This window comes from Molothrus aeneus, chromosome 27, assembly GCF_037042795.1.
Source record: "Molothrus aeneus isolate 106 chromosome 27, BPBGC_Maene_1.0, whole genome shotgun sequence".
In the NCBI taxonomy this organism is placed as follows: domain Eukaryota; kingdom Metazoa; phylum Chordata; class Aves; order Passeriformes; family Icteridae; genus Molothrus; species Molothrus aeneus.
Genome location: NC_089672.1, coordinates 178,695 through 203,535, shown reverse-complemented (window position 1 = coordinate 203,535; position 24,841 = coordinate 178,695). Strand labels below are relative to the sequence as shown.

Genomic DNA, 24,841 nt, shown 5'->3' with positions numbered 1-24,841 from the left:
GGGTGGTCCAGTCCATAAAGGAGGTCTTTAAAAATGGAGCACAAATGGCAGAGGCATTCACTTGCATTGCCATCTCTACCTGTTTTAATGACCATTTTGGATTAATTAGCAATTTTTGAATTAATTAGCAATTTTTGAATTCTGGTCTTCTTAACAGCATACAGTCCCATTTTGGTCATTATGGGAACCATGTGTTCTAGGGTGATTTGAGTAGTCATGGTTTCTTTCAGTGTTGGTACTGGTTGAGTTATTAACCCTGTCCATTCAGGAAGCAGTACAAAATTGAGTTATACTCTAATCAATCTTAGAATCCTTGATTGTACAACCTTCTATTTTGAGTCTAAACTCTGGACAATTGGTTAAGCGTTTATCACAGCATTCAGGACCAATTTGAATAAGTTTCATGGGTTGTTGATGAAATTTATGAAACCCATCCTGGACAAACGCATATTCACATCCCCAAACATCTTTCCTTTCCCACACCGTTTCATTTGTAACTTTTAGCATCCGATACAGACTTAAAGGAGTCAGAGTCATAGGCTTTCCCTTGGCACTTACTATACCAGTCACATTATATGCAAGCGGTACTGCATTAGCCATGGCTATAGTGATAATCACAAATGCCACAACTCTCCAGGCTACACCTACTTGATTATCCATTATAACTACAAACTTTTATTCGTAAACTATGCTTATCATTTCACCCACACCCTATTTATTTTCCTGAGAAAGTTTCAATTTCAGTTCGTTGTCACCTGGTATAACTTTCCAGAGTCCCTCGGAAGCCTTCCTCACTCAGGAATGATGGATCCAGGTGCTTTGTCCCTTAATCTTGATTGCAGTAAAGGTGGTGAGGAGCATTTGGAATGGTCCTTCCCACTGCAGTTCCAGAGTCTTCTCTAGAAAAGACTTAACATATACATAATCCCCAGGCTGTACATCATGTACTGGTCCATCTAATTATCTGCTTTGAGCCTTAGCCGCATGTTTCTCAATTTCTCTTAGCTGTTTGTTAAGGCCTACCACATATTTGTGTAGGCTTTCTTCCTCTACTTGAATGGTTGTTGTTCCTTCTTGAATTCCATATGGCCTTCCATACAGTATTTCAAAGGGACTCAATTTTTCCTTTGCTCTTGGTTTGGTCCAGATTCATAATAATGCTAATGGAAGAGCCTGAGGCCAAGGTAACTTTGCCTCTTGTCCCAGTCTTACTATTTGCTGCTTAATCAAGTGATTAATTTTCTCCACTGGACCGCTTGACTGAGGATGATATGGAGTATGAAGTTCCCAGTCTATGCCTAAATGGTGGCTAGTTTGCTGCACAATTTTTGAAATAAAATGTGTGCCTCCATCTGAAGACATCATGGCTGGGACTCCAAAATGCAGTATTATTTCTTGTAACATTGCTTTGGTTACCTCCCACATTTTGGCAGTTCTCGTAGGGAAAGCTTCTGGCCACCCTGAAAAGATATCTGTTAACACCAGTCGGTATTAGTACCTCCCCCCTTTCCTGGGTAGTTCTGAAAAAGCAATTTGCCATTGCTGCCCAGGTCCATATCCTTTTCCAATTTGCCCAAGCTTTGGTTCAGGAATATTTTTGGGATTAGTTTGGAGGCAAAGGCTACATTGACAAGTCACCTGAATCGCTGTACTTTGCAAGTTTCTGGCTAGGATTCTGTCTTTCAAGTAATTATACAAGGCATCTATTCCCCAGTGTGTTTTCTCATGTTCATCTTTCATGAACATAATGACCATAGCATGTAAGAGGAGATCACAAGCCTTCCTTTCCCTTCATCTGTAACAGCTCACCCCTCTTGATTATAACTTCCATTTTCTTTCTCAGCAAGCCTTTTTTGCTTTTTTACTGTTTTTTGGCTTACCTTCAACAGAAATTTGTCCATTTGGGATTAAGGCTGCCTCAACTGTCTCAACAATTACCTCACCTTTAGCTGCTTCTTTTGCCTCTCTGTCTGCCAGTTCATTTCCTTCCTCCAATTCAGAACTCGCTTTTTGGTGTCCTTTGATGTACATGATGGCTACCTTTTCAGGTAGCTGGACTGCCAGTTTCATTATCTGTTGTGCATGTTTAATGCTTTTTCCTTATGACATCAACAGTCCTTTTTCCTTCCAGATGGATCCATGTGCATGAACTACCCCAAATGCATACCTTGAGTCTGTGTAAATATTGATTTTCTTTCCTTTTGCCAGCTCTAAAGCCTGGGTTAAGGCAATTATTTCAGCCTCCTGTGCTGAGGTGTTGGTTGGTAATGATCCAGACTCTTTTACCTCTCGGCTTGTGGTAACCACATACCCAGCATGCCTTTTTCCGCTGATGACGTAGCTGCTTCCATCAGTAAATCAGGTCTCAGTGTCCTTGAGAGGGGTGTCCTTCAGATCCAGGCGACTGGAGTAGGTAGCTTCAATATTGTCCAGGCAGTCATGGATCACCGGTTCTCCCATACTACCATGGAGGAAAGAAGCTGGGCTCACAATGTTAGTTACCACAATTTCTACATCATCTTGTTCCACCATTATGGCTTGGTATTCAGGAATCTCTATGGGGAGAGCCAATGTTCCCCCTTTACTTCCAGCACTACAGACACTGTGTGGGACACTAGCACAGTCATCTTCTGGCCCAGGGTGAACTCGTATGCTTCCTGGATGTTCACTGCCACAACTGCTCTGAGGCACCCTGGCCATCCTTCAGCTGCTGCATCCAGCTGCTTGGAGAGGTAGGTGACTGCCCTGCAGTACGAGCCCAGATCTTGTGCCGGTATTCCCAGAGCAATTCTCTGCTTTTCATGAGAAAACAAAAAGAATGGTTTACTCACACCTGGAAGTCCCAGGGCTGGAGCTGACATAAGGGCCTTCTTCAGCTGCCTGAAGGTTTGTGTTGCTTCTTTTGTCCATTGGAGATCTCTGTTTCCTTCCATAATCAAAGCATATAGGGGTTTGACCAACAGTCTGTAATTATAAACCCACAGCCTGGACCACCCAGTCCAAAAAGGTTCTCAGTTCTTTTACTGTCTGGGGCTTTGGGGTCTGGCATACTGCTTCCTTGAGATCCCATCCTAAAGTTCTTTGTCCAGCACTAACCTCGTGACCCAAATAAAAAACTGTTTGCTTCACCATCTGGGCTTTCTTCTAGGATACTCGATATCCCTGTAGGCCCAAAAAGTTTAAGAGGCTTACTGTCCACTCCGCACATGCCTCTTGAGTTTTGGTAGCTACCACCAGGTCATCTACATACTGTAACAGCTGTCCTTCTGATGGAGCTTCCTAAGATTCCAGATCTTTTGCTATTCTCCAAATATCGTAGGGCAGTTCTTGAACCCTTGAGGCAGAACAGGCCAGGTGAGCTGGGTTTTGCATCCCGTTTTGGTGTTTTCCCATTCAAATGCAAAAATTTTCTGGCTGGCTTCGTGGAGAGGAAGGCAAAAGAAAGCATCCTTCAAATCTAAAACAGTAAACCATGTTAGTTCAGATGTTAAACGAGTTAGCAGAGTGTAGGGGGTTGGCAACTACTGGGTATAAATCCTCAGTTATCTCACTAACAGCTCTTAAATCTTGTACTATTTGGTATGATCCATCAGGCTTTTTAACAGGTAAAATAGGAGTATTGAACTCAGACTGACACTCTTTTAATAGCTCTATCTGTAAAAAGTGTTCTATTACAGGGCTAATCTCTTCTCTGTCTTCCTTTCTCAAACAGTACTGCTTGACCCTAACTAGTTGTTTTCCTTCTTTAAGCCTAATTTGTACTGGGGGTGCATTCTTCGCTCTCCCTGGTATGTTAGAAGCTTACACCCCAGGAAATACCTGATCCAGAATTTTCCTGAATCTCATCTTCACTTTCAACTTAAGCCTCATTGGTTATTAATATCAGGCTTAACAATTCCATATATTGTTGGTCCTTAACCTCCAAAGTAATCTCTCCATTTTTGAATATTATTTTTGCTTCTAATTGTTCCAATAAATCTCTACCCAAAAGTGCTGATGGAGCATTGGGCATATATAAGAACTTGTGAATTCCCTATTGTTTCCCAAATTTAAATTTCAATGGCCTACAAAAAATAAGCTCTTTCAAATTGGCCAGTTGCCCCCTTTACCATGACATAATCATCTGTTATCGGTATTAAAGCTTTATTTAACACCAAATATGTTGCCCTTGTATCTATCTGAAATTCCATTTCCTTTTCCTTGTTCCCTAGTTTCATTATAACCAGAGGGTCTCCTAGGGTAAGATCCTCCAGTCCACATCAGTCTTCTTTAACATGGGCAACCACCACCTCCCTTTTTGATCTCGTCTTTGTTCATCAGCTTTTCTTTGTTCCGGGCACTGCTTCTTCCAGCGTCCAGATCTCTTGCAGAATGCACATTGATCTCTCCTTAGCCGAGGTGGTCCCTGCCTTAGTGGCCCTTGTCCACATTTCCCTTTTTCTTCTTCCCTTACTACTGCTAATAATTTTTTCATCCCTTCTTTGCACTTTTCTTCCCAGTTACTAAATATTCTCCATGCCTCTTTTAGCAAAGTCGCTAAATCTCAGGCTGTCAAACCCTGTATCTTCTGAAGTTTGCGTCTAATAAACCCTCTAGATGTTGTATCCCTTCCTCAGACTCAGGATCAAAGGTTGTACAATGATGCATTGCATCCTGCAAATGTTCTAGAAATTCAGAAGGTGTTTTGGAGGGACCTTGCTTAATTGTATATAGGGCTGACCAGTTTATTGTTTTAGGAATTGCCCTTTGTACGAACTCCTGATAATCCTCTAGTCTTTCCATATCACTAACATCATTAGCATTCTGATGTGGATCCTGAAGAAGAAAGACATCTCTCATATTACTCTGTGTTATTCTACAAGCATCTTCTGCTAAACCCTCAGCTACCTTTAAAACCAGTTGTTTTTCTGTTTCTGTTAGGGCATCCAACAACAGCTGGAGATCTGAGTAATCAGGTCGATGCTGTTTAATCACAAAACTTTAATTTCTTTGCAACACCTATCAGTTCACTCCGATAATGTTTAGCAATCTTTTTCCAAACCTCTAAATCCATTGTAGAAAAAGGGATTTTAACTAACATTGTCTTCCCTTCAGGACTTACTGCCTCCCTCAAGAGTGCCTGTATAATTTTCTTAGTTTGTTTCTGAGTCCAAAATGCTATAGGATCCTCTGGAGTAGGCAGTGAACTCAGTGAACTCTTGTTCACTGTCGCTGCTGGGTAGTTGGAAAGATTAGGAATAGTCAAGGTGGGGAATAGAGTAGAAGCTGGGGTTGAACTTGAAATAGAAGCTGGAATTGATTCAGCTGAGCTTAAAACTGGAGCTGGGGTTGAAATAGTAGTGGCTTTAATTGGAGTGGGAGGTAGAATATGAGCTGGAATTTGGACAGAGGTGTTTAAGGGTGGAGCAAGAGCTGGAGTTGGAATTGAGGGTGAAGTCTTAGGGGGTGGAATAAGAGCTGGAGTTGAGATTATTCCCAAGTTTGCTGCCCCTCTCTGCCCCCCTTGCCTTCTAGGGGGTGGTTCAAACAGATCCCCCAACTCTTGCTCCACTGAGTCAGCAGGCTGTACCTTGTCTGGGTGTGTGCAGTGTTGGTTTATGGAGCATGCACCTACAGCACCATTTCAGCCTCCCCCTACTAGCCTCATTATCTTTTCCAGGGCCAATACAAAGGGTTCAGAGGGAGCCCTGAGTCCACAATCCCTCTGCCACTCAGGGTGGTTCTGGAGGGAGAAAAACATGTCAGCATACGTCACCTCTTTCCATTTCTGTTCCCATCTCAAAAATAACATAAGCTGTCACAAAGTCTCATAATGTAGAGTTCCAGTTGGAAGCCACCTTACCCCCTCTTCAAACCTATAAAGTGGCCACCACTGTGTGGTAAATTTCACAAGGGTCTTTTTATTTTCTATCCCCCCATACCCTACTAGTTCCTTCCAGTGTGCCAAAATACACCCTAAAGGACTACTTTTGGGCATCTCTTTACTCTGGTTGCTTCCCATCACTCTCCTTCTCCTTAACAAAACCAGCACTCTACGCCAATCCTTATTATGTCCTCCTTTGCTTCTTGTCTCACTTCCACCCGAACCTGGCGTCACAGATTCGTACAGTCCTTTCCCAGTCTTCTTCTCACACAGCCTACCACTCGGGTACTAAATGTGACTTTCCACACACCAGCTTTAAAATCTTTGATTCTAAATCAGCTCAATCAGGGAGCTGTGGACACTGGGCACACTCTCTGTACCAGTTAGCAGAAGAACAGTACTAAGGTCCTGCACAGATCTGCACAAACACTGCAGTAACACCCACGCACAATGCCAACCTCTAGATGCACCAAAAGCTGCAGGAAAATTCCCACATATGCAAGTTATTCCATCCGCTCCTTCTCAACCCTAAATTCTCTACAGCCGATTGCTCCCGATCCAAAGCCACTAGTCCCCCAGCAGATGTCTGATATAAACCTTCTAAATATACTCTCTCATTTCCCCTGTCTATCCACCAGTTTACTGAACTCACAAACTCCCAGGAGTCGAGTCCAAACCACTGAAGAAAAGGAGTTCCTCCTATCTGTCTGGCCAGATTGGATTCTCAGACCAAAACTACCCCTATTGTGATTCTAGCAATCAGCATCTACAAAGACAATCCCTGTACCTAAAACCACAAGTCAACTCTTATCAAAGGCTCCAAACAAACCAGTTTTACTACTTTGCACTCAACGTGTGACACTTACAACTTTTGACACAAGATGGCAGTGTTGCCTCAAAAAGCACCACAGCTCCAAACACAATTACATCACAATCTTACTATGCCCACAGGAAACACCTTCTGCAATCTAACAATACACAAACACACTACACTAAAGCACTCAACATCTACATTTCAAATTCCATAAATATAAACACCTGAACAGCAAAGCACCGTCCCTATAATTTCTCAGAGTCTGAACCCTTTTAGTGTTAACACCAGGTGTTATAGTAAATTCTGTCCCCCATAACTTAAACACAGACACACACACAGTCACAGCAGAGAGAGGATTTTATTAAGGGTCATGCACCCCACTCGTCTTGTTTTTCCCTGGCTGTTTCAGTTGCCTGAAAATGGAACCATGGGTCCAAACTCTCACTTGTGTCGTGCGCTAACAGCACGTCCCAAAAAACGCTCTCACAATTGTTCTCATGGTCAGGACACATTCACACAACAGCATAACAACTTTTGAACAGGATTTGCCCTTATGACTGCTAGCCCCACTTGGTAGCAAACTGAGTCCTCTACGGCAAAACGAATGGCAAAAATCCCATTCTGTTAGCAACAAAAGCCTGAGCTCGGTACGAAAGTTCAACGACTCTTTCTGCTGATAACCAGATTTCAACTGCAACTTCAGCTTGCAAGCACACTACAGAGGCACAAGTTGCGTGTGGGACCTCTCCCATGACTTACCAACGGCCTTTCTTGACCACGCATACACCTTACAGGTCACTACTTAAAACTGCTTCAATTTTTAAACATACCGTTTTGTCCAGAATTTTAGTAGTCAGGAGTCCTTGTCTGCTGCTGGATGAACTAGTCCAGGCAGTGGAGCCCACTCTTCCAGGAATGTACTGGGGGTGCCCTGAGGGGGTCCATGTCCCAAGGTGGTCTCACAGCTGAGCAGAGTCTCCTCCTGGATGGCTTGCCAATTAAGTTGTTAAAACCAAAAATCACAGACAAAGACTCTCTAACTAATTAAAGTTAGAAAGTAATACGTTTATTACGCTGGTGGGTGGCACGGGGAGGGGGGGGGTCATCCCCGAAATGCGTGACCACATCACACAAGGATTTTTGCCTTCTATTTATTTCCCAAAATAATATATATGCATAACCCCAGGACCTCCCATTCCTGCTTTGTATTAAAATGAGGTTATTAGTCCTTCAATTCTTCTCTTGAATTGGGTTGGTGGTCTTGAACTGGGTCAGTGGTCCCAGGGATGAAGTTAGGAAGGTCTTTTGTCAGGTCTCTGTGACTCTCTGGCACAATCCAGGGCCCCTGCTTCATGATGGATTGACATAGAGTTCAGGTGCTGGGCACTGTTCTACTGGTTTCAGTACGTTCCTATAATTGTTCACTTGCTCCACTTCCTTCTACAAGTGAGCTTATTTGTAATATAACAATTAGGTTTAGCTTAAGGATCTAATAATTATTAACCTATTGTTGGTGTATCTAACTGCAATATGAATTGGCCCTAACCCTTCGCTAAAATCTTAACCCTTTAAAATCATGATTCAGAACCAGACTACCAAAATGTAAAACTGTCACGTGGATTGTTTTTGAAATTTGATAAGAGATCTTGGGCAGCTTAATAGAATTTTGAAGTTGGTGCTGCTTTGAACAGAGTTTGGACCAAGTGATTGTTAGAAATTCCTTTGAACCTTAACTATTCTGTGATTTGCTAAGAAAAACACTTAACAACAGAGACATTATTTAAATGCAAAACATCCCTTGTAGATCTGAAAATGTTATTGGCTTGTCATTGTAAATGAATGTGTGACTCACCTCGTCATAAGGTGTTTTTATTTAACGAAACTCAACTTCTTTGGCTACCTTTTTCAATTTCTTTAGGCAGCAGAATGTCAGAAAAAGGAGTCCAACAATACTTCAGATGATGACTGCTCTGAGAAGGCTGAACTAAATGCACAGCAAGCATTCATTTTTGGGCAAAATTTACGAGATAGAGTTAAGGTAAACACATGTTTGTTCTCTTGACTAAGAGTTTATGAATATATGTAAAATTAAAAGCTATGAACACAGAAGAGTTGTCTGTTTAATAAAACTAGTCTTCTGGACATTTAATAAATGAATTCTGTTAAGTAACATAAGAAGCTTTTTTTAAAAAAATGCATCTACTGCAGTCATGAGTAACAGCTAAAGCTCAGTAGAATGTGGTGTTTTCTCTTACTTTTTGGGTTAGAATGAAGTTGAAATGTGGTCCTAAGCTGTTCCCATGCTACCAAGACTTCACAGAAAAGATGGAAAAATAGGCTGAGCCAGGGATTGAACTTGTGCATAGAATAACTGAGTTGGATTGTTAGTACCTCCCCTTGAAGATGGGTTTGTTCAGGTTTCCTAGCATGATAAAACAAAGTGTAATATTGGGACGTATATTGTTTTATTGTAGAAAGCATTTGTGGATGAAATTTTGTCTTTAGGTAGAGTGAGTTGAAAATTTCGTAATTAAAATTATTGATACATACTTGTTCTTTTTCTAGCTAGGAGATGAAAGCAATGAAACTGCTGATGTGCAGAATGCTGGCCTTCTGACATCAGATATACCTTCTGCAACAAACTATTTTCTACAGTACATCAGTTCCAGGTGAGACTACAGGGAAACCAATATAACAGTTCTCCTTACTCTTTATTTTCCTTACCGTAAATTCTGTATGATTCTGCTCTTTATTGGATGCAGGGCTTAGACTGGGTCAGTGGGAACCTAGACTTCTGAAGAATGAGATGGCAATCTTCAGATCTGGGGGAATCCTCAATCATCTCTTCAAGGGAGATGCATTTGATATTATTTATTTGACCACATCCTCACCAACACCTCTTCAGAAATCCAAAAAGCATGACATGAGAGGCATGACACCAAAAAGCATGACATTCTTCTCATGAATGATCAGAAACAGAGATCTGCACCGTATTTGTGTTGTTCAGTAGGTTTCATATAAGATACAGATAAAAGGAAGAACAGTTAAAATTTTTCCATGATAGTAACCTTTTCAGAGTGGCCTGTATGAATAAATAGGAGCCTAACTGTGGGAGGTTTTTGAGAGAACTTCTAAAGAATAACAATAACATCAGTAACATCAGAAGAAACATGATGTATAGGTAAAGTGAGGCAGCCAGGAGAAAACTGCTAATCCTGTCTTACGTAGTAATGACCTCTGAACTGACAGCCTTCACTTGTGGCTAAGGTAGTGATACATGAAATCTGTATCTCTGTGAAGATGCTAGCTTAGAAGTGGTGAAAAAATTTAAGTAGTGTAAAGAATAAGAAAACAGAAGATACAGAGCTGTGAATTAATGGAAAAATGTGAGGGGAAATCCCACCAAGAGTGATGAAGCAGAGCAACATCTCTGCTCCTGGCATAAGCTGAAATTCAGATTGAGGCAAGGAAATAATTGTAGGAAAAGCACCAATACATGCTTTCTTTGTCTTTATATTTGGCATTTTTAAGATCCTGTTGTTCACCATGAAGGAGGCAGTAGGCAGTTTTGCAGTCAATGAACTTTTGATGCTGAACTTTTCAGATGTTGTACCGGAGAGGTAGAGAACACCTTTGCCCTCTTGATGCCAGATCAGTGTCTTTCCAATAGACACAGTCAGACTTATTCAATCAGATTTGGCAGATAATAACTACTAATATGTGGCCTTCAAATACCAGACTATTTTTTCATATTTTTCAACTCATATGACACCTACTGTCATTTTATTTGAGTCTTTACTTTGGGAAGATTTATTCTTGGTGAGTCAATTGCAAGAAATCTAGGTTTGAACTTGTCTTAAAAACAATATTGTCTCTAAGGGGAGTTGGCTCTGGTTTTCTGATGAGATGGCAAAGCATTATGGTAATCAACTTGTAAAAGGAAGCTCTTCCCTTTGCATAACACTGTAAATTCTTTAAAAACTGTAAATATGCTAGGTGGCATGGCAGATATTGGTAGGCCACATTGAGTTCTCTGTCAGGATTTGGAGCTCAGAACTGTGGTATTTAATTCCCTTAGGAGGGAAAGTTATCTTCCACTGAGGATCTCCTTTGTTCTAGGAATCTCCTTAATCAGAAGTAGCAACTCCATAAGTACAATTTAAAGGTTTGTTTGGTTTCATGTAGATGTGAGTCCCCATTCTCCAAACTTGGTGAAATGCACGTAGGCTTGATTTGGAATGGTCTGCTTCTGTATGTTCACTCTGTGAGCAAACTGGTGTCTTAAAAAGGTAGCCTGATGGGAAGGGACAGGAACAAAGACTTTTTAATTCTTTTGTCTTTTATTATTATTTTATTCTTTTAAAAGAATAAAACTCCTGTTCTTCCTAAATAGGATTTAAAATCTGTTAATAAAAATACTGATGGGAGGAAGAAGTTTATTCTGTAAGGAAGAAGTAAAGGCTGATATTTGATTGTGAAACTTCTTGGATAGTCTGTGGTATTGCAGCTACTCTGATAAAAGGCATTACTTATCCCTGCTACCTTTGCTTCAGTTATAATCTTGCAAGTGCTTTTGTTTCCATTCTTTCCGTTTCTGAGAGAATTGACCTAAAGATATGTAGTAGTTCAAGTCTGTACATGTAGGATACCGTTTTAAAAAAAAGGATGTTATATGATTAGACAATAAGCCCTCACTTAGCATTCAGCATTGCTTTATATGTTAATAGTTATCTGAAGGGGAAGATTTTGACAGAGAAAAAATAATTTGTTGCATTCTGAGAGAATTCTCATTCTGTAGAACTAGACTGTGCTCTCATGTTAAGTTGGATTAATTTTTACCTAGGTTTGTGTCAACCAGTGCTTACTTTCTTAAAGACAGTGACAATCACTCACTTTCTGAGAAATTTTGTTAGTAGAAAATAAAAAAGGTATTATTTTCTATCTTGTAAAACCTGGCTTATTTCTTGGGTTTTTTTCAGTGTAGAGAACTCTACGAACAGTGCAGATGCATCTAGCAACAAGTTTGTTTTTGGACAGAACATGAGTGAGCGAGTCCTAGTGAGTATCCACTATTTATATGTTGTAATTTTGCCAGCAGTTTGTTATGGATTCTCACTCAGGAATTTTGAGAGCCTTTAATTATACTTCTCACTTGAGTATGGGGTTTTTTCAGTCGTTTCCTTTGAAGATAACTTACTTTGAGTGCAGCACAGGAAGTTCATTATAAGCTATTGTCTGTCCAGCCATACTTTCCAGGATTTCCCTTTCAAACTCTCAGTGTAAGGAGATTCAGTGCCCTCTCTGTAGTGCATGTGGTTCTTGTACTCAAGCATTTTATGGCACAGCTCGTTGCTTTAAAATGGCTATTGGAGTATAAGTATTAGAGGGTATTTTATGTTTGTCCTCAAAATTCAGAGCAGTTCAGTAATGTGACTCCCCCCAGATGGGATTTCAAGCCTAGCAGTAAAGCAGCTGCCTCAGGACTGAGATATGATTCTGGAAATGCTGTTCATGATGTACCAACCTAAGGAATAACTTCTAGTACCTCACTGTTTCCTGCTGTTGTTTGTATTCCTGTGCTGCAACAAAATAGAAACGTTTAATGATGAGTGTTCAGACCTGTCTAACTACAAAGCAGGAGTTCAGTCGATTATGACATGAGTAGCTGTAGCTGAAATTGACTTGCTATGTTGAACAAAGCAAGTCAAAAAGCTTCAAAATAAGGGTTGAAATTTGGTATCAGTTCCAGGGAAAATAATTCAACCTGGTTTTTAGGTCACACTCCATTCAGTTCCTTGGCTAAGATAGTAGGATAGTTTTGACTGTGAAAGCATGTTGTCCATGAGATTCTTTTTTTTGCCATATGGTTTATAAATACTGGAGCTACCCTCAGTACTTGATCACTAGTCCTGTTTAGCAGAATTAGTGTATATTTTCTCCCTTCTGTTTACCTCCTCTTATTTCTGTGATAGAGCCCACCAAAATCAAATGAAGGTAGTACAGAGAGTAATAAGGAGAATGCTGCTACAGAGTCTGGGTCTGAATCGTCTTCTCAGGAGGCCACGCCAGAAAAAGGTGAAAACCAAAATATTATATTAGGAATGGTAGTTAATCCTTTTTTAAATTACTGCATTTTTCAATATCCTGTTACTTTTCAAAAACATAAGATTTTTATGTTGCTTTTACTCTGTCTCCTGTAACCAAAGATACAGGCTGGGTGTGGAAGTTGCTGGATGCTGTAGATCCTCTAATAGTAAACATGTGCAGGCTGCACTTTCTTTTTCATTGTCAGTCTGTGGTTGTGGGAGTATCTTCAATGGAATAAAATTAGAGGGAATTAACAGAACTGGTAGTAGGACTTGGTAGAGAACCTAGGAGAAATGTGGCAAACTTTTTTTAACAATTCTATTTCATTTCAAGTGACTGAATTTCAGAGTCAAATGTATGTTGCATTGAGTGGGTGTCCCACATGTTGCTTGAACTCAGAACTGGTTGCTGGATTCTGTGACTTCAAATTGTCAAGATATTACAGAAATTCTGGGAACCATGGGTTTTCTTAAGTAAACTGCTTGCAAGCCCAAATGGAAGTAGAAAATTAAATGCACTGTCCATGTGTAGGCACAGCTGTATGACTAGCAAGAGTATCAGTACTGCTGGAGCATCTACAGATAAGCAAGTGTCCATGCAAAGGTTTTGAACTATTGCATGTATGGATAGAACTTCTTGAGAATGTATCTATTTTGTTCCTTATGCTTGTAAAACAAGTATTAAAAGACAAGCTTTAACTTCTGCTTTAAATTTCAGTAATTTTTAATGTGTTCCATTAAAGTCTGTTTTCTATACATTTCAAAGGGTCTCAGAATTCTGGTGTACTTGTGTGAGACTTTTATATATCTTACAAAATTTTATGATAATCATTCTCAGACGCTCAAAATGTTGTTCAGCTAATAATATTTCAGAATCACTGGCAGAGTCTGCAGCAGCCTATACTAAAGCAACAGCAAGGAAGTGTTTATTAGCGAAGGTAGAAGTGATTACTGGGGAGGAAGCTGAAAGTAACGTGTTACAGGTAAGAAATGGATAGAGGAGCTTTGAGTTTGTGGGGATTCATATGGATGTCTGTCACAGTAACAAGTCCACAGATCGGTTGGATTTAAATCTATACAGGGGATCCTCAGCCAACCCTGTCCTTAGCTTAGATGCAAGCACACCACTGGCCAGAGATCTGGGCAGAGAGAGATCCCAACCAATCAGCTGTTTAAACCAGGAAGTTTCAAACCCCCTATATCAGCAGGCCTCCATAATAAACCATTGCTCTTGTTGCCTGGATCTCTGAGAGTTTGTGTCGTCCCTGTCTCTGACCCCACATAACAGATGTCCAGTGCATGCACACCATCTGATTCCCTACAATTCAGCCTTCCTCTATATCTCTAATGTATTTTCTTGTGTTTAATGCAAATTTAGATATTTATATCAGATCCTTATTTATTAACTTGTTATCCATTGTTTCTTAATTTCCTCTTTCTGAATAAATTTTAGCGTATAGGCCATCCAGATGATTCTTAAGCATACTTTCCTGAATCCATCACATAGAAGCTTCTATGTTCTGTGAGACAATTAGTTGAAGAAAATTTAAATTAATTAAATATTTTAAGTTCTTTAATTGTTGTACTACTGAAGATTTTCTAAAATTTGGAATGGACTTTTTATGCCAGCAGTCTAGTTTTCTTGCAAAATAGAAACTGTATCACAAACACTCAGGAATTTGGTTTGAGATACTTAATTGAATTAGTGATGTTGTAGAAGGATATTTGGTCATGACTTAGACTGCTGATTTTAATAGAGATATATTTAACATTGTAGTTATTCATTAACTTAAATATACTTACTAACTCTAGTGTATCCTTAAGAAAAACATGCAGGGTTTTCATATAAAATGAAGTGGTATATGTATTTTTTCCCATCTCTCTTTATACTCCAATTATAGTTTAGTTTTTTCCTTGAGATATTGTGTTTCTCAGCATTTGAATTGTGTTATTTTCAAGGATAACTTTTTTATTCTTACAGACACAATGCACTATTCTTCTGAGACCAAACAGTTGCACTATCAGTATCTAATGCCTATCAGTTACCTTACAAAATGGTACTCTATAATGTTTACCTTCTTGGACTTCTTTTTACCAGACATAAATGGTCTTTAAATGATTCTTCTGGTACATCTCTGTTTCTATTTAATTCAGAAATGTCTGGGTGCTTCACATAATTGAACAAGACACTGAAGAGATAAGAATCCTGTTTCACTTAGGAAAACTACAACTTTTGGCAGTTGTATACTTAATAGAGGACTGACTTGCCTGAATATGTTGTAATTTAACAGACCTCTTGCTTAACTTTAATTCTTTTTTTCTTGTGAAATGTAATGCATTAAAATTCCAAGTGGGACTTGTACAGACAGAACTATGTTAATGTTGCAAAAACATACAGAGCTAGATGTTTTGGCGTGAAGGAGATGAGAAATGGAGGGAATGGAAATGGAAGTATCTTTTCCACTTAGTGCATGCTCATCTGTGGGGAGCTTGAGGGGTGATGGTTTGAGGTATAAAACCTCAGCAGTAACAGTGAAATTGGATTAGAGAGGGCGATATAGAGATGTTTGGCATGGAAGAAAAAGGGAGCTTGTAGGTCAAGATCCTTCAGTATTCCTACTGTTGGAAAAAATACATACACCTTTTAAATTTTATAACGTCTGAACCCTCAGTTAATAACCTCAGTTATTAATGACTTTGTGTTGTTCAGGCTTTGATAATGAATCGATAATGAGCTAGCATGTTTGTTCATCCTTTCTTCCTTACAGGAAGAATTTTGCTTTGCTTTCATTATATTTACTGGGTCTCCCCAGCAACAAATAACATATTCAGTGGTGCAGTGTGTACCTAAGGCTTTTAAAAGAATTGACTGATATAAGTCAGTCTCCTATGACATTAGGTTTCCTCTGTGAAAATTTATATATTACTTGAAAATTACTTGTTGTTTTGATTTTGAACTCTCTTATTCTTTAAGAATGTATAGCTTCTTTTAGTAAAACTTGATGAAAACAGACAGCATATTTTGAGAAGTTTATTGCAAAAGAGAGGATGACTGTTTTGATTTCCACAGATATAAACAATTAAAAATTCCAGTATGAAATCTGAATATTTTTTACTCAACTGTAGGTGACTAAGAAATATATTATTACTTCAATCAACCACTATGCCATAGACATATTTTCTATTACAGATTCAGTGCAAGCTGTTTGTATTTGATAAAAGCTCTCAGTCTTGGGTGGAAAGAGGTCGAGGACTCCTGAGACTCAATGATATGGCCTCAACAGATGATGGAACATTGCAGTCTCGGCTGGGTAAGAGGAACCAGGGGAAATGAGATACTGGATGACAGTCATCCTGTTTTCATAAGGTTCTTTCTTGACACACAGCAACATTCAGTTAAGTTTCTAATAGCTCCAGCAACTCAGAAGCAGTTTGGACCTTTTTTTTTGCTTCAGTTAGTGAATACTGCCTCCAAAGAGAGTATCTTCATACCCTTCTATTGCAGCAGATGTTCCAGTTACTTTTTCCCCAATAAAAGCAAGCCATATTTAGTAACTAGAATATTTGCCTAGAAATTTATGGTAACATCATTCAGATCTGGCTCTTTTGGATGGGTTGCTTGTGATGAGGGAAGTCTGCTTGAATAGTGCACAGTTGTTCAGGCTGGCAGGAATGTGCATTAGCCTGAGATTATCTGCTCAGATACCACTGCTGAACTTTAAGGTATTAACATATAAGGCTTCAGACTAAATAGCTTTAGATATGACTCATAATCTTCAATAGCCTCGTTGCAGTTTAAGCCCAGCCAGCAGCCAAGCCCCATGCAGCCTCTTGCTCTCTCTTTCCAGCAGGATCAGGGAGAGAACTGGAAGTGTATAAAAGTTAGAAAACTCCTGGGTTGAGATAAAAGCAATTCAATAAAGAAAGCAAAAGTGGTGCATGCAATTTGCAAACAAAGCAAAACAAATTAATTCACTGCTTCCTCTGGGCAAGCACATGTTCATCCATCTCCAGGGCAGCAGGAACCCATCATGTGTAATGGTGACTTGGGAGGAGAAACACCATCACTCCAAATGTCCTCCCTTCCTCCTCTTCCCCCTGCTTTATATCCTGAGCATGGTGTTTTGTGGTCTGGAATATCCCTTTAGTCAGTTTGGGTCACCTGTCCCAGCTGTGCCTGCTCATAACCTCCCACATACTTGTCACAGCACAGCTGGTATGTAGCTGGACAGATAAATCTGCCCATAAACAGAGATTGAATTCGGCTTGACTGGTTGGTTAGAGAAAAAAAGTCCCTAGGTGAGCAATGATAGGATAGATTTGAACTCAAACAGAAAATCCCAGCCAATTCCATTCAATCCTGAATGCAGACATGTAATTGCACAGCTAGGCAGTGCAGAGATCCCGACCAATCAGTTGTCCAAGCATGGGAACCCCCTGTAAAAGGGGACACTGAGCAATAAACCGAGCTATTTGTCACATGATCATTGGTAATTTCTATTGTACCTGTCTCCAACCTATGACCATAATGTCTCATCCTCCTCATCAGTGTAGTAGTATGAAAAGCAGAAAAGACTTTATTTCTGTGCAAGCACTGCTCAGCAGTAACAAAAACACCTCTATAATATCAGCTGTATGTTCCGCACAAACCCAAAATAAAGCTCCATACCAGTGACTGGAAAGAAAGTTAACTCTACCCCGGCCAAAACCCACACAAAGCCTACATTCTCCTCATTTACAGTTGTGACAAAAGCCTAAGAGGGCTTATTTGTAAAAACACTGAAACCTTGTACAGTAACAAGTGTCTTGACTGTTTTGAGCTTCCTGATGTGTCTTTTTCCACCTAACTGATCTTCTAACTTGGCTTTAGTGATGAGGACTCAGGGGAGTCTCAGGTTAATCTTAAATACCAAGCTCTGGGCTCAGATGCAGATCGATAAAGCCAGTGAAAAGAGTATCCGGATCACCGCCATGGATACAGAGGACCAAGGAGTTAAAGTTTTTCTTATATCAGTGAGTACTGTATATGTCTTAACCATCATACTAAAGTTGGTGCTTACTTAAACTGTAGCTGAGGTAGCATTCCATTTTTATTTGCACCCTACACTGTCTTAACATCACCCCTGCCCCAAAGACAAGACACTTGGCAGATTTGCTTGTCTAAAAAGTCTTGCTAGTTGTGAACAAATGCCACATCAAAGGCTGCCCTAGGAAGCCAGGTTGTTCAAAGCATTGCCCATGGAGTCATGGGGATCTGCTTCACACATACTGAGACTGTTTCATGCAGATTCTTTTCTGAATTAAAAAAAAAATTGGCATTATTTAATAGATTTTATGCAGTAGTTTAACTAAAATTAGATCTAGTGGAACTTTCAGCACAGGGAAACTGTCATTGTCTGCAGTGTGGGAGAATGAATAGGTGCCCACTGAAAAGGAAACACTAAGGAACAAACCTTAGTACTTAAGGTTTACACATTTTAAATTTGATTTTCCTTTGATGCAGTGTATTAAAGCAGTAACAGGATAGTGAAAGTGGTTTCTGTGCTTACTAAATGGGGAACAGCAATCGCAATCAGAATTACTAAAACACTTGAGATCTGATCATGCAATCAGCAAGGGAGAAAGGTCATTCCCTAATGCCGGCTAAAGCACTAACATATTTGGAGAGGTCTGAGAACACTCTTTTGATTTAGACTGATTTTACACAAGATGCAAGAGAACAAGTGTCTTGCAAAAGAATTAGTGTTCCTAGGGATCAGAAATTGAGAGCATCAGCAAATGGTCAGCTTTCCCTGTGACATTAGGTTTGTAGGCCTGGGATCTGGAGTCCCAGAATTGAACTTAATGATATCAAATATGCATTGATGAAGAAAAATAAGTGAAATTATTGGATAAGTTTTTCTCCATATTTTTCTAGTTTTGAATGTTTTGAGTTAATCTGTCATCAGGTTACTCACTCTTGATTTTAGTATTGATATAAAGTGTCTTGTTTGGAATTACTTTTTCATTTCAGTTTATTGCAGGGGAATTTTGCAGATACAGAGTTGATGCATCCAAGTGTCAGATGGGGTGGAAACTATTTTTTATTAAAGAATTTGGGGAAACTATTTCTTATGAAAGAATTTGACAGGTTGTCAAAAATGCTTCCCTCTGAAACAGAGACTGTTCAAAAACTTTTGAATAATTGCCTGTCTGTTCATTGAGTTTTCTCATTATATCTCATATTGAAATTTTATGCCAGTTCCTCATGAAACAGTTGGCTTGATTATGATTAACTAATGTGTGAAGTTGAATTATTGACAGGCCAGCAAAAATCTGCAAGATTTTAATTGAAGGTCTTCTTAATATGAGCTTTTGGGAGGTGTCAGGAAAGCTATGTGATTTCTGTGTGAAGAAGGCTATATGAGATCAGCAAATACTGGGTATGTTAGCCAAAGAAAGTTGTAACTAAGCAGAGGAATATACTCTCACCACCGGAGTTCTGTATATCTAATATCCTGCTGTGTGTAGGACAGCCCATTCTGACTGGTTTGAAAAACACTTTATGAGAAAACTAAAAAGTATATTGTGAAATTTGGCATGACTGCTGTGTATTATGTCAGCAGTGTTTTATTGTGTTATAATTCCATGCACCTTTTTCTTATTTCTGAATATTAAAAAATGCAGGCAAGCTCTAAAGATACAGGGCAGTTGTATGCTGCATTGCACCATCGGATCTTGGCCTTGCGCAGTAGAGTGGAACAAGAGCAAGAAGTCAAGAATGTAGCCCCTGAGCCAGAGGTAACGCAGTCAAATGAGGAAGACAGTGATGATGATGATGTCATTGCACCTTCAGGATCAGTTGGAAGTGGTAAGTAAGAAAGACAATGGTGTTTCCTGTTTACCATGCATTCTTCTGTGTAATTTCTTAAGGCAGCCTGTGCTCTTTGTGTATGTCTGTGGAGTAGGACTATTGCATGGCTTTCCTTTTTGAGCACAACTACTCCTTGCTTCTTCTCCAAACTGGTAAAAGGCTCCTGTGCTGCCTGTGAGTTACATCCTACAGTTTAGTAGAGGTTTTCTGTGCTTTTTATCATTTACAGGATTTCTAAGGGTAGTTCTGAGTTTCATTTTTACTTTCATCATGGCCAGGAGTTGCACATGAAACCTGAGTTGACTCAGAATCAGTAGACAGCATCCAGAATGACCTTTCGGTAGGGAGCTGTTTGGAAAGCAGAAGGTTTACAAAGGGGCATGGAAGGAGTATAATTTTTTTTATTGCGCATGAGGAGATCATAATTTAAGAAAAATACTAGTCTTCAGTTTGAGGAAGGCTTCCTTTTGTACTCTCAACTTGGAAGTCATCTTTCTTGTGGCTGAGAACATAGAGCCTTTGACAGTCCTCCATCCTGATTCACAGAAGGGGAAAAAAAGAGGAATGAATATGAACAAAAGCAGTGGGAAGATTGAAGAGCTTGGAAACTGAGCTTTTAGGTTTTTGGATGCCGCTGGGATTCCTGAACTAGATTAGTCAAGAACATAAAATTCTACAGTAGACACATCTTAGTCTGGAGAAGGCCATATCCAAGGTGGGAGAGGAGGAATTCTACGGTTTTCATCTCTCATTGAACACCTGAATCTGAGACTTACGTAAGCTACTTGGGATAGGTCTCTTACTGTAAGGCAAGAAACAAAAGATATTTCTTATGACCAAGAACTACTTTTATTGTTTCAGGTCCTAATGATGAAGGTGATGGGCAGAACGTTGGCAGCACATAGCAGATGTGAGCCGATCTGCTTGCAAGGCTGCTATGAACACCATCTTGCAGGCATCTCTGGATACCCCAGGCCAGCAATTCTTTCAGGCGGTTTTGAAAGCTCCAGGACTTAAGAAAACTGTGCATCTCTGTTCTGTTTGTTTGGGTTTTTGGTCTGGATCAGTAGATTCCACACAAAAAATAGCAGACTTGGAAACTACCTGAATGTGGTTTGGGACGTTGAAAGCTCATCATATTGATGAGCAAAAAAAAAAAAAAAAAATCCAACCCCAAAACAACATAAACACAAAATGCAACCACCCCCAACCATTTCCCCTCTTCCTTGTAATTAAAATGGCACATCACAGCTTGTCACGTCACAGCTTTTCATTGGGACCTTTTGGCTGTTTCTTCAATAGTTCATGTCTTGCAGGTCTCCAAGATAGAACTTTTCGATATGGTTCCAACTCGAATTCTGCTTTTATAACCCCTACTCCCCTTTACGCAGGGAAACCCGGTCCTCACTAGCTCCTATACTCACTGGCTGCCCTTTTGGGTTCCTTTATTTTTTTTGGACTGTAGATGGGGCAGGTTATGTTTTTACCTTTTAATCCCAACATAGGTTGTGGATGTGGACACCATTGTTTGCTGTCTAGTGGGTTTGTAAACAGAAAGAAACAAAACATTGTGATTGACCAGAAAAGCTTTTTTAATGCGATAAGAGACTTTAAAGTCTGCAGGACGTTTTGCTAACTCCTTTTTTCTTCCCATTTCATTATTATTTTTTGGGGATTTATATTGTGGTGAGACTTTTTTATTTTAGTTTTTCAATAAGATGCTCTTGTGTGTTAAAAAAGTGAAACTATTGTTTTGTACTGTTCTTTTCTGTTACTATTTAAGGGAGAGCTAAGCCACTATATATGATAGATGTTGCATACAATTTTTCTTAGAAAACATTGTTTCTGTGGCTACAGTAAAGTGCAGGAGGCATACAGGTTACACCTTCAGAAAAGTTAATGACAAAACAGCTGTTAGCCCTTGGAAGAATAAAATAGGCTCATGTAATGAGCTCTGCCAGCCATTAAAATAAATCTGTATAATAAAGCAGCTCTCATTTAATGGCTTGATTCAACAAGCCATTTAAGCACTTGCCTGACTTAACTGTATGTGAATAATCTTACTGAAGTCAATGCAACTCTTCATGCTTAAAGTTGAGGACATTTTTTTAAATCTTGCTGAATTAATGGCCTTAAATAGAAAATTTAACTTCTAAACCCTTTTTGTCCCTGTTCCATTTCCTGAAGTCTTGCAGCATGAAGAAAAAGGTAATACTCCCAGCCTTGAGTAGTTTGGGCTGAAGGTTATTGTATTCTGTTCCACCACAAATAAAAGCAAAAACGTGGTTTTCTGTGTGCAATTCTGAAGTACTCCTACTGTAACAATAACTTTTTTTTTTCCCCTTCCTTTGGGTGTTTTTTAATCATTTGAGCCTTTTATGTGAAAGTTGAGTTTTATTTTCTTATTGAAACCTATGGTATGTTCTTGTCCAGCAAGGTTGGAATTTGGTAGTCACCAGGTCATTTTCGCTTTAAATTCCCCAAATTGTTCTATTTCCTTTATAAATAGTTTGCTGATAGATAATTTCTGACTCGCATGCTTGCTCTTTTGTAGGTTAACAATCTAAAATGGCATCACCTAAAAGAAAATGAAAGGGGAAGAAGCATTTGATGTAGCATGAATTGAAAACGGAAACCCAGGTTATAGCACAAAATCAACTTTGAAATTTTGTATTCAAATAGTAAAGCAGTCCATATTGCTTCTATTTTAATGAAACACACTTTTCACTGGCAGTCAAGAACAAGTTTTCCCCTGTTTTCTGTTGTTAATCATCACTGAAGACAGATGCTGTTGGGGCAGAGGGTGCTTTCCCTTTTCCTGATAGCCAGTTGAAGGAACATTTGTGATTACTTTTGTGGAAATTGGAAAGGGCTAATGATAAGCTGTGCCACTGCATCTTGAGCTCTCTGGATTGTCTGCTCATGCCTTCTTGCATTTTGGTTTTCTTTTTTCCTCCTTAGGGTTATGGGGGTTTTTACCAATGAACAGACCTGTTGCTGCACTCCCTACTCTTGGCATGCTTCAACAGGAACATGGCAGATTTCTTAGTACCCACTACACAATTGTTTCTGCATCACAAGGTCTGGGGACTTTAGAGTAAGTGATCTGCATTTTCGATCTGGGATCTTTTTACATTGTTGAGATACTCAGATTTAAACTACTCTTTTCAAAAACCCTTGCACCGTAAAGCTGTTTCTTGTCAGCAGCTTGTTCATAAGGGAAAGTAATAAGGTGTCTTGGCCTGCATGGCCTACTTTTGTGAAAACAGGCATTATTTCCTGGTCCCAGGCTCTATGGCGTCCATGCTGAGTCTCACTTTGAAGCGTTTTACCTAACATGCAATTGATGGTGCATGAAGATTCAGAAATATTGAATAAGCATGCTTGCTTTGGGGTTTGATGGTACACAATCACTTACAGCTTTCTAAAAATTTTGGCAACTATTTACTGATGTAGATTTTATTTTTAGCTAGAAGCTTTGCATAAATGTTTACAGTGAAGGCAGAAATGTTGCTGTGCATCCCGACAGAATTGTGTTGCTGTGCATCCCAACAGAATTGGCAGCGGGTTGAGTTCAGGCCCTGCCCAGGAAGATACAGTTAGCCAAAGCAAAACCCTGACTTAGCTCTCTGCTTTAAGCCTTAGTAAGCCAGTGACAGGCAAAACTGGATAATGCCCATGTGTCTCAAAAGATCTATGTAAGACTGTCATATCAAAATGTACATGGGAATTACATTAAAACCTGTATCAGCAAGCAAGCAAACAAAACACCCTGAGCCCTGCGTTGTGTTTCCTGTACCAAGCAGCGGCTGTGCGAGGGGAGGGTAATGTTGACGAGCTCTGCTGCCTTACAGCAATCTTCCCCTTGATCGTGCTTGTGCTCCATCTTTCCCCTTAGGCCTCTTGTTAACTTTTGTGTGGTGTTGACAATTCCTTATAGCCTGTTGGCTGCTGACCCACACAGGTACAGCCTTTCAGGTTTCCAAGTGGAAAAAAAAATACTGAAGAGTGTAGTAAAGTTGAACATGCTTGCTGATGACTCAACAGTGTACTCTGGCAACCAGGATGGCCAACCATGTCCATGGGGGGGCATCAGGCCAATTGGGTGAGGGAGGGGATTGTGTCTCTCTGCTCTGCACTGGGGTAGCGTCACCTTGAGTTCTGGGGTGAGTTTTGGGCACCACAGTATAAAAAAGACATTAAGCTAGTAGAGGGGTGTCCAAGAAGGGCCACAAGGATGGGGAAGGGTCTAGAGGGGAAGGTGTATGAGGAGCTGCTGAGGGCACTTGGTTTGTTCAGCTTGGAGAAGGGGAGACTAAGGGGAGATCTCAACGCAGTCTTCAACCTCATGAGGGGAGGTTAGGGGAAGGTACCAGTCTGTACACTGATGACCAATGACAGAGCTTGAGAAAACAGCATGAAGCTGAGTCAGGGGAGGTTTAGCTTGGATATCAGGAAGCTTTTCACCCAGAGTGATTTTTGAACTGGAATGGGCTCCTCAGGGCAGTGGTCACAGCACCAACCTGAATTCAAGAAGGATTTGGACAGTGCTCTCACTCATAGGGTGGGGTGCCCTGTGCAGGGCCAGGAGCTGAATTTGATGATCCTAATGGGTCCCTTGCAACTCATCGTGCTCTGTGATTCCATGAAAATGTTGTTAGAATGGTGATGTCACTGAAACCAGAACTAAGCCTCTTAGCCATAAAATGGCAAAAAATGAAAAAAAAAAAAAAAAGACACCCACAGGAAACAAACATAAAGGTAAGAGAATGTTGTAATAACACATCTTTCTGTAGTCCCGTTCCTTGTTCACTGCTTTAGAAAAGACAGGGCAGGAAATGATCTCAATAAATGAGTCCTCAGCCATCCTGCACTAGAACTAGGGTGGGAGGTGACCAGATTGTTAGAAGCCTGCAGGAATAAAAACCGTCCAACTTTGTAATGGCTCCTCTTTGTTCCCTGAAGTATCAATTGATGCCATTGCTCGGATATTACTGCCATTAAATGACTGCTCCTAACACATCCCATTATGCAGTTCAACTGGTCTCTTGCTCTCCCAGTGAGTGTATAAAATGGTTTATTTACTTTCTAGAAACATGTTACATATTTCAAAATTTACCATGTTTCCCATAATCTTCTCTAGTTTTAGGAATTCCAGTTATGATAATTGCTATAATTTGTCATACAAGATTTTATTAAACTGACTTTTCACTGTGTGCTTTTTC

At 39.8% G+C, this 24,841-nt stretch overlaps 1 protein-coding gene across 4 annotated transcripts in view; it reads left to right on the top strand.

Annotated features, from left to right (window-relative positions):
- RANBP3 (RAN binding protein 3) overlaps positions 1-24,841 on the top strand; it is a 65,985-nt gene extending 41,144 nt beyond the window's left edge. For all 4 annotated transcript variants that reach the window (XM_066566111.1, XM_066566115.1, XM_066566114.1 and 1 more), the window contains 9 exons: positions 8,596-8,715; positions 9,243-9,346; positions 11,657-11,735; positions 12,650-12,752; positions 13,622-13,746; positions 15,954-16,074; positions 17,634-17,776; positions 19,430-19,613; positions 20,478-24,841. In XM_066566111.1, coding sequence (XP_066422208.1) covers positions 8,596-8,715; positions 9,243-9,346; positions 11,657-11,735; positions 12,650-12,752; positions 13,622-13,746; positions 15,954-16,074; positions 17,634-17,776; positions 19,430-19,613; positions 20,478-20,521 — 1,023 coding nt within the window. In that variant the 3' untranslated portion in view covers positions 20,522-24,841. The remainder of the gene's footprint in view (positions 1-8,595; positions 8,716-9,242; positions 9,347-11,656; positions 11,736-12,649; positions 12,753-13,621; positions 13,747-15,953; positions 16,075-17,633; positions 17,777-19,429; positions 19,614-20,477) is intronic.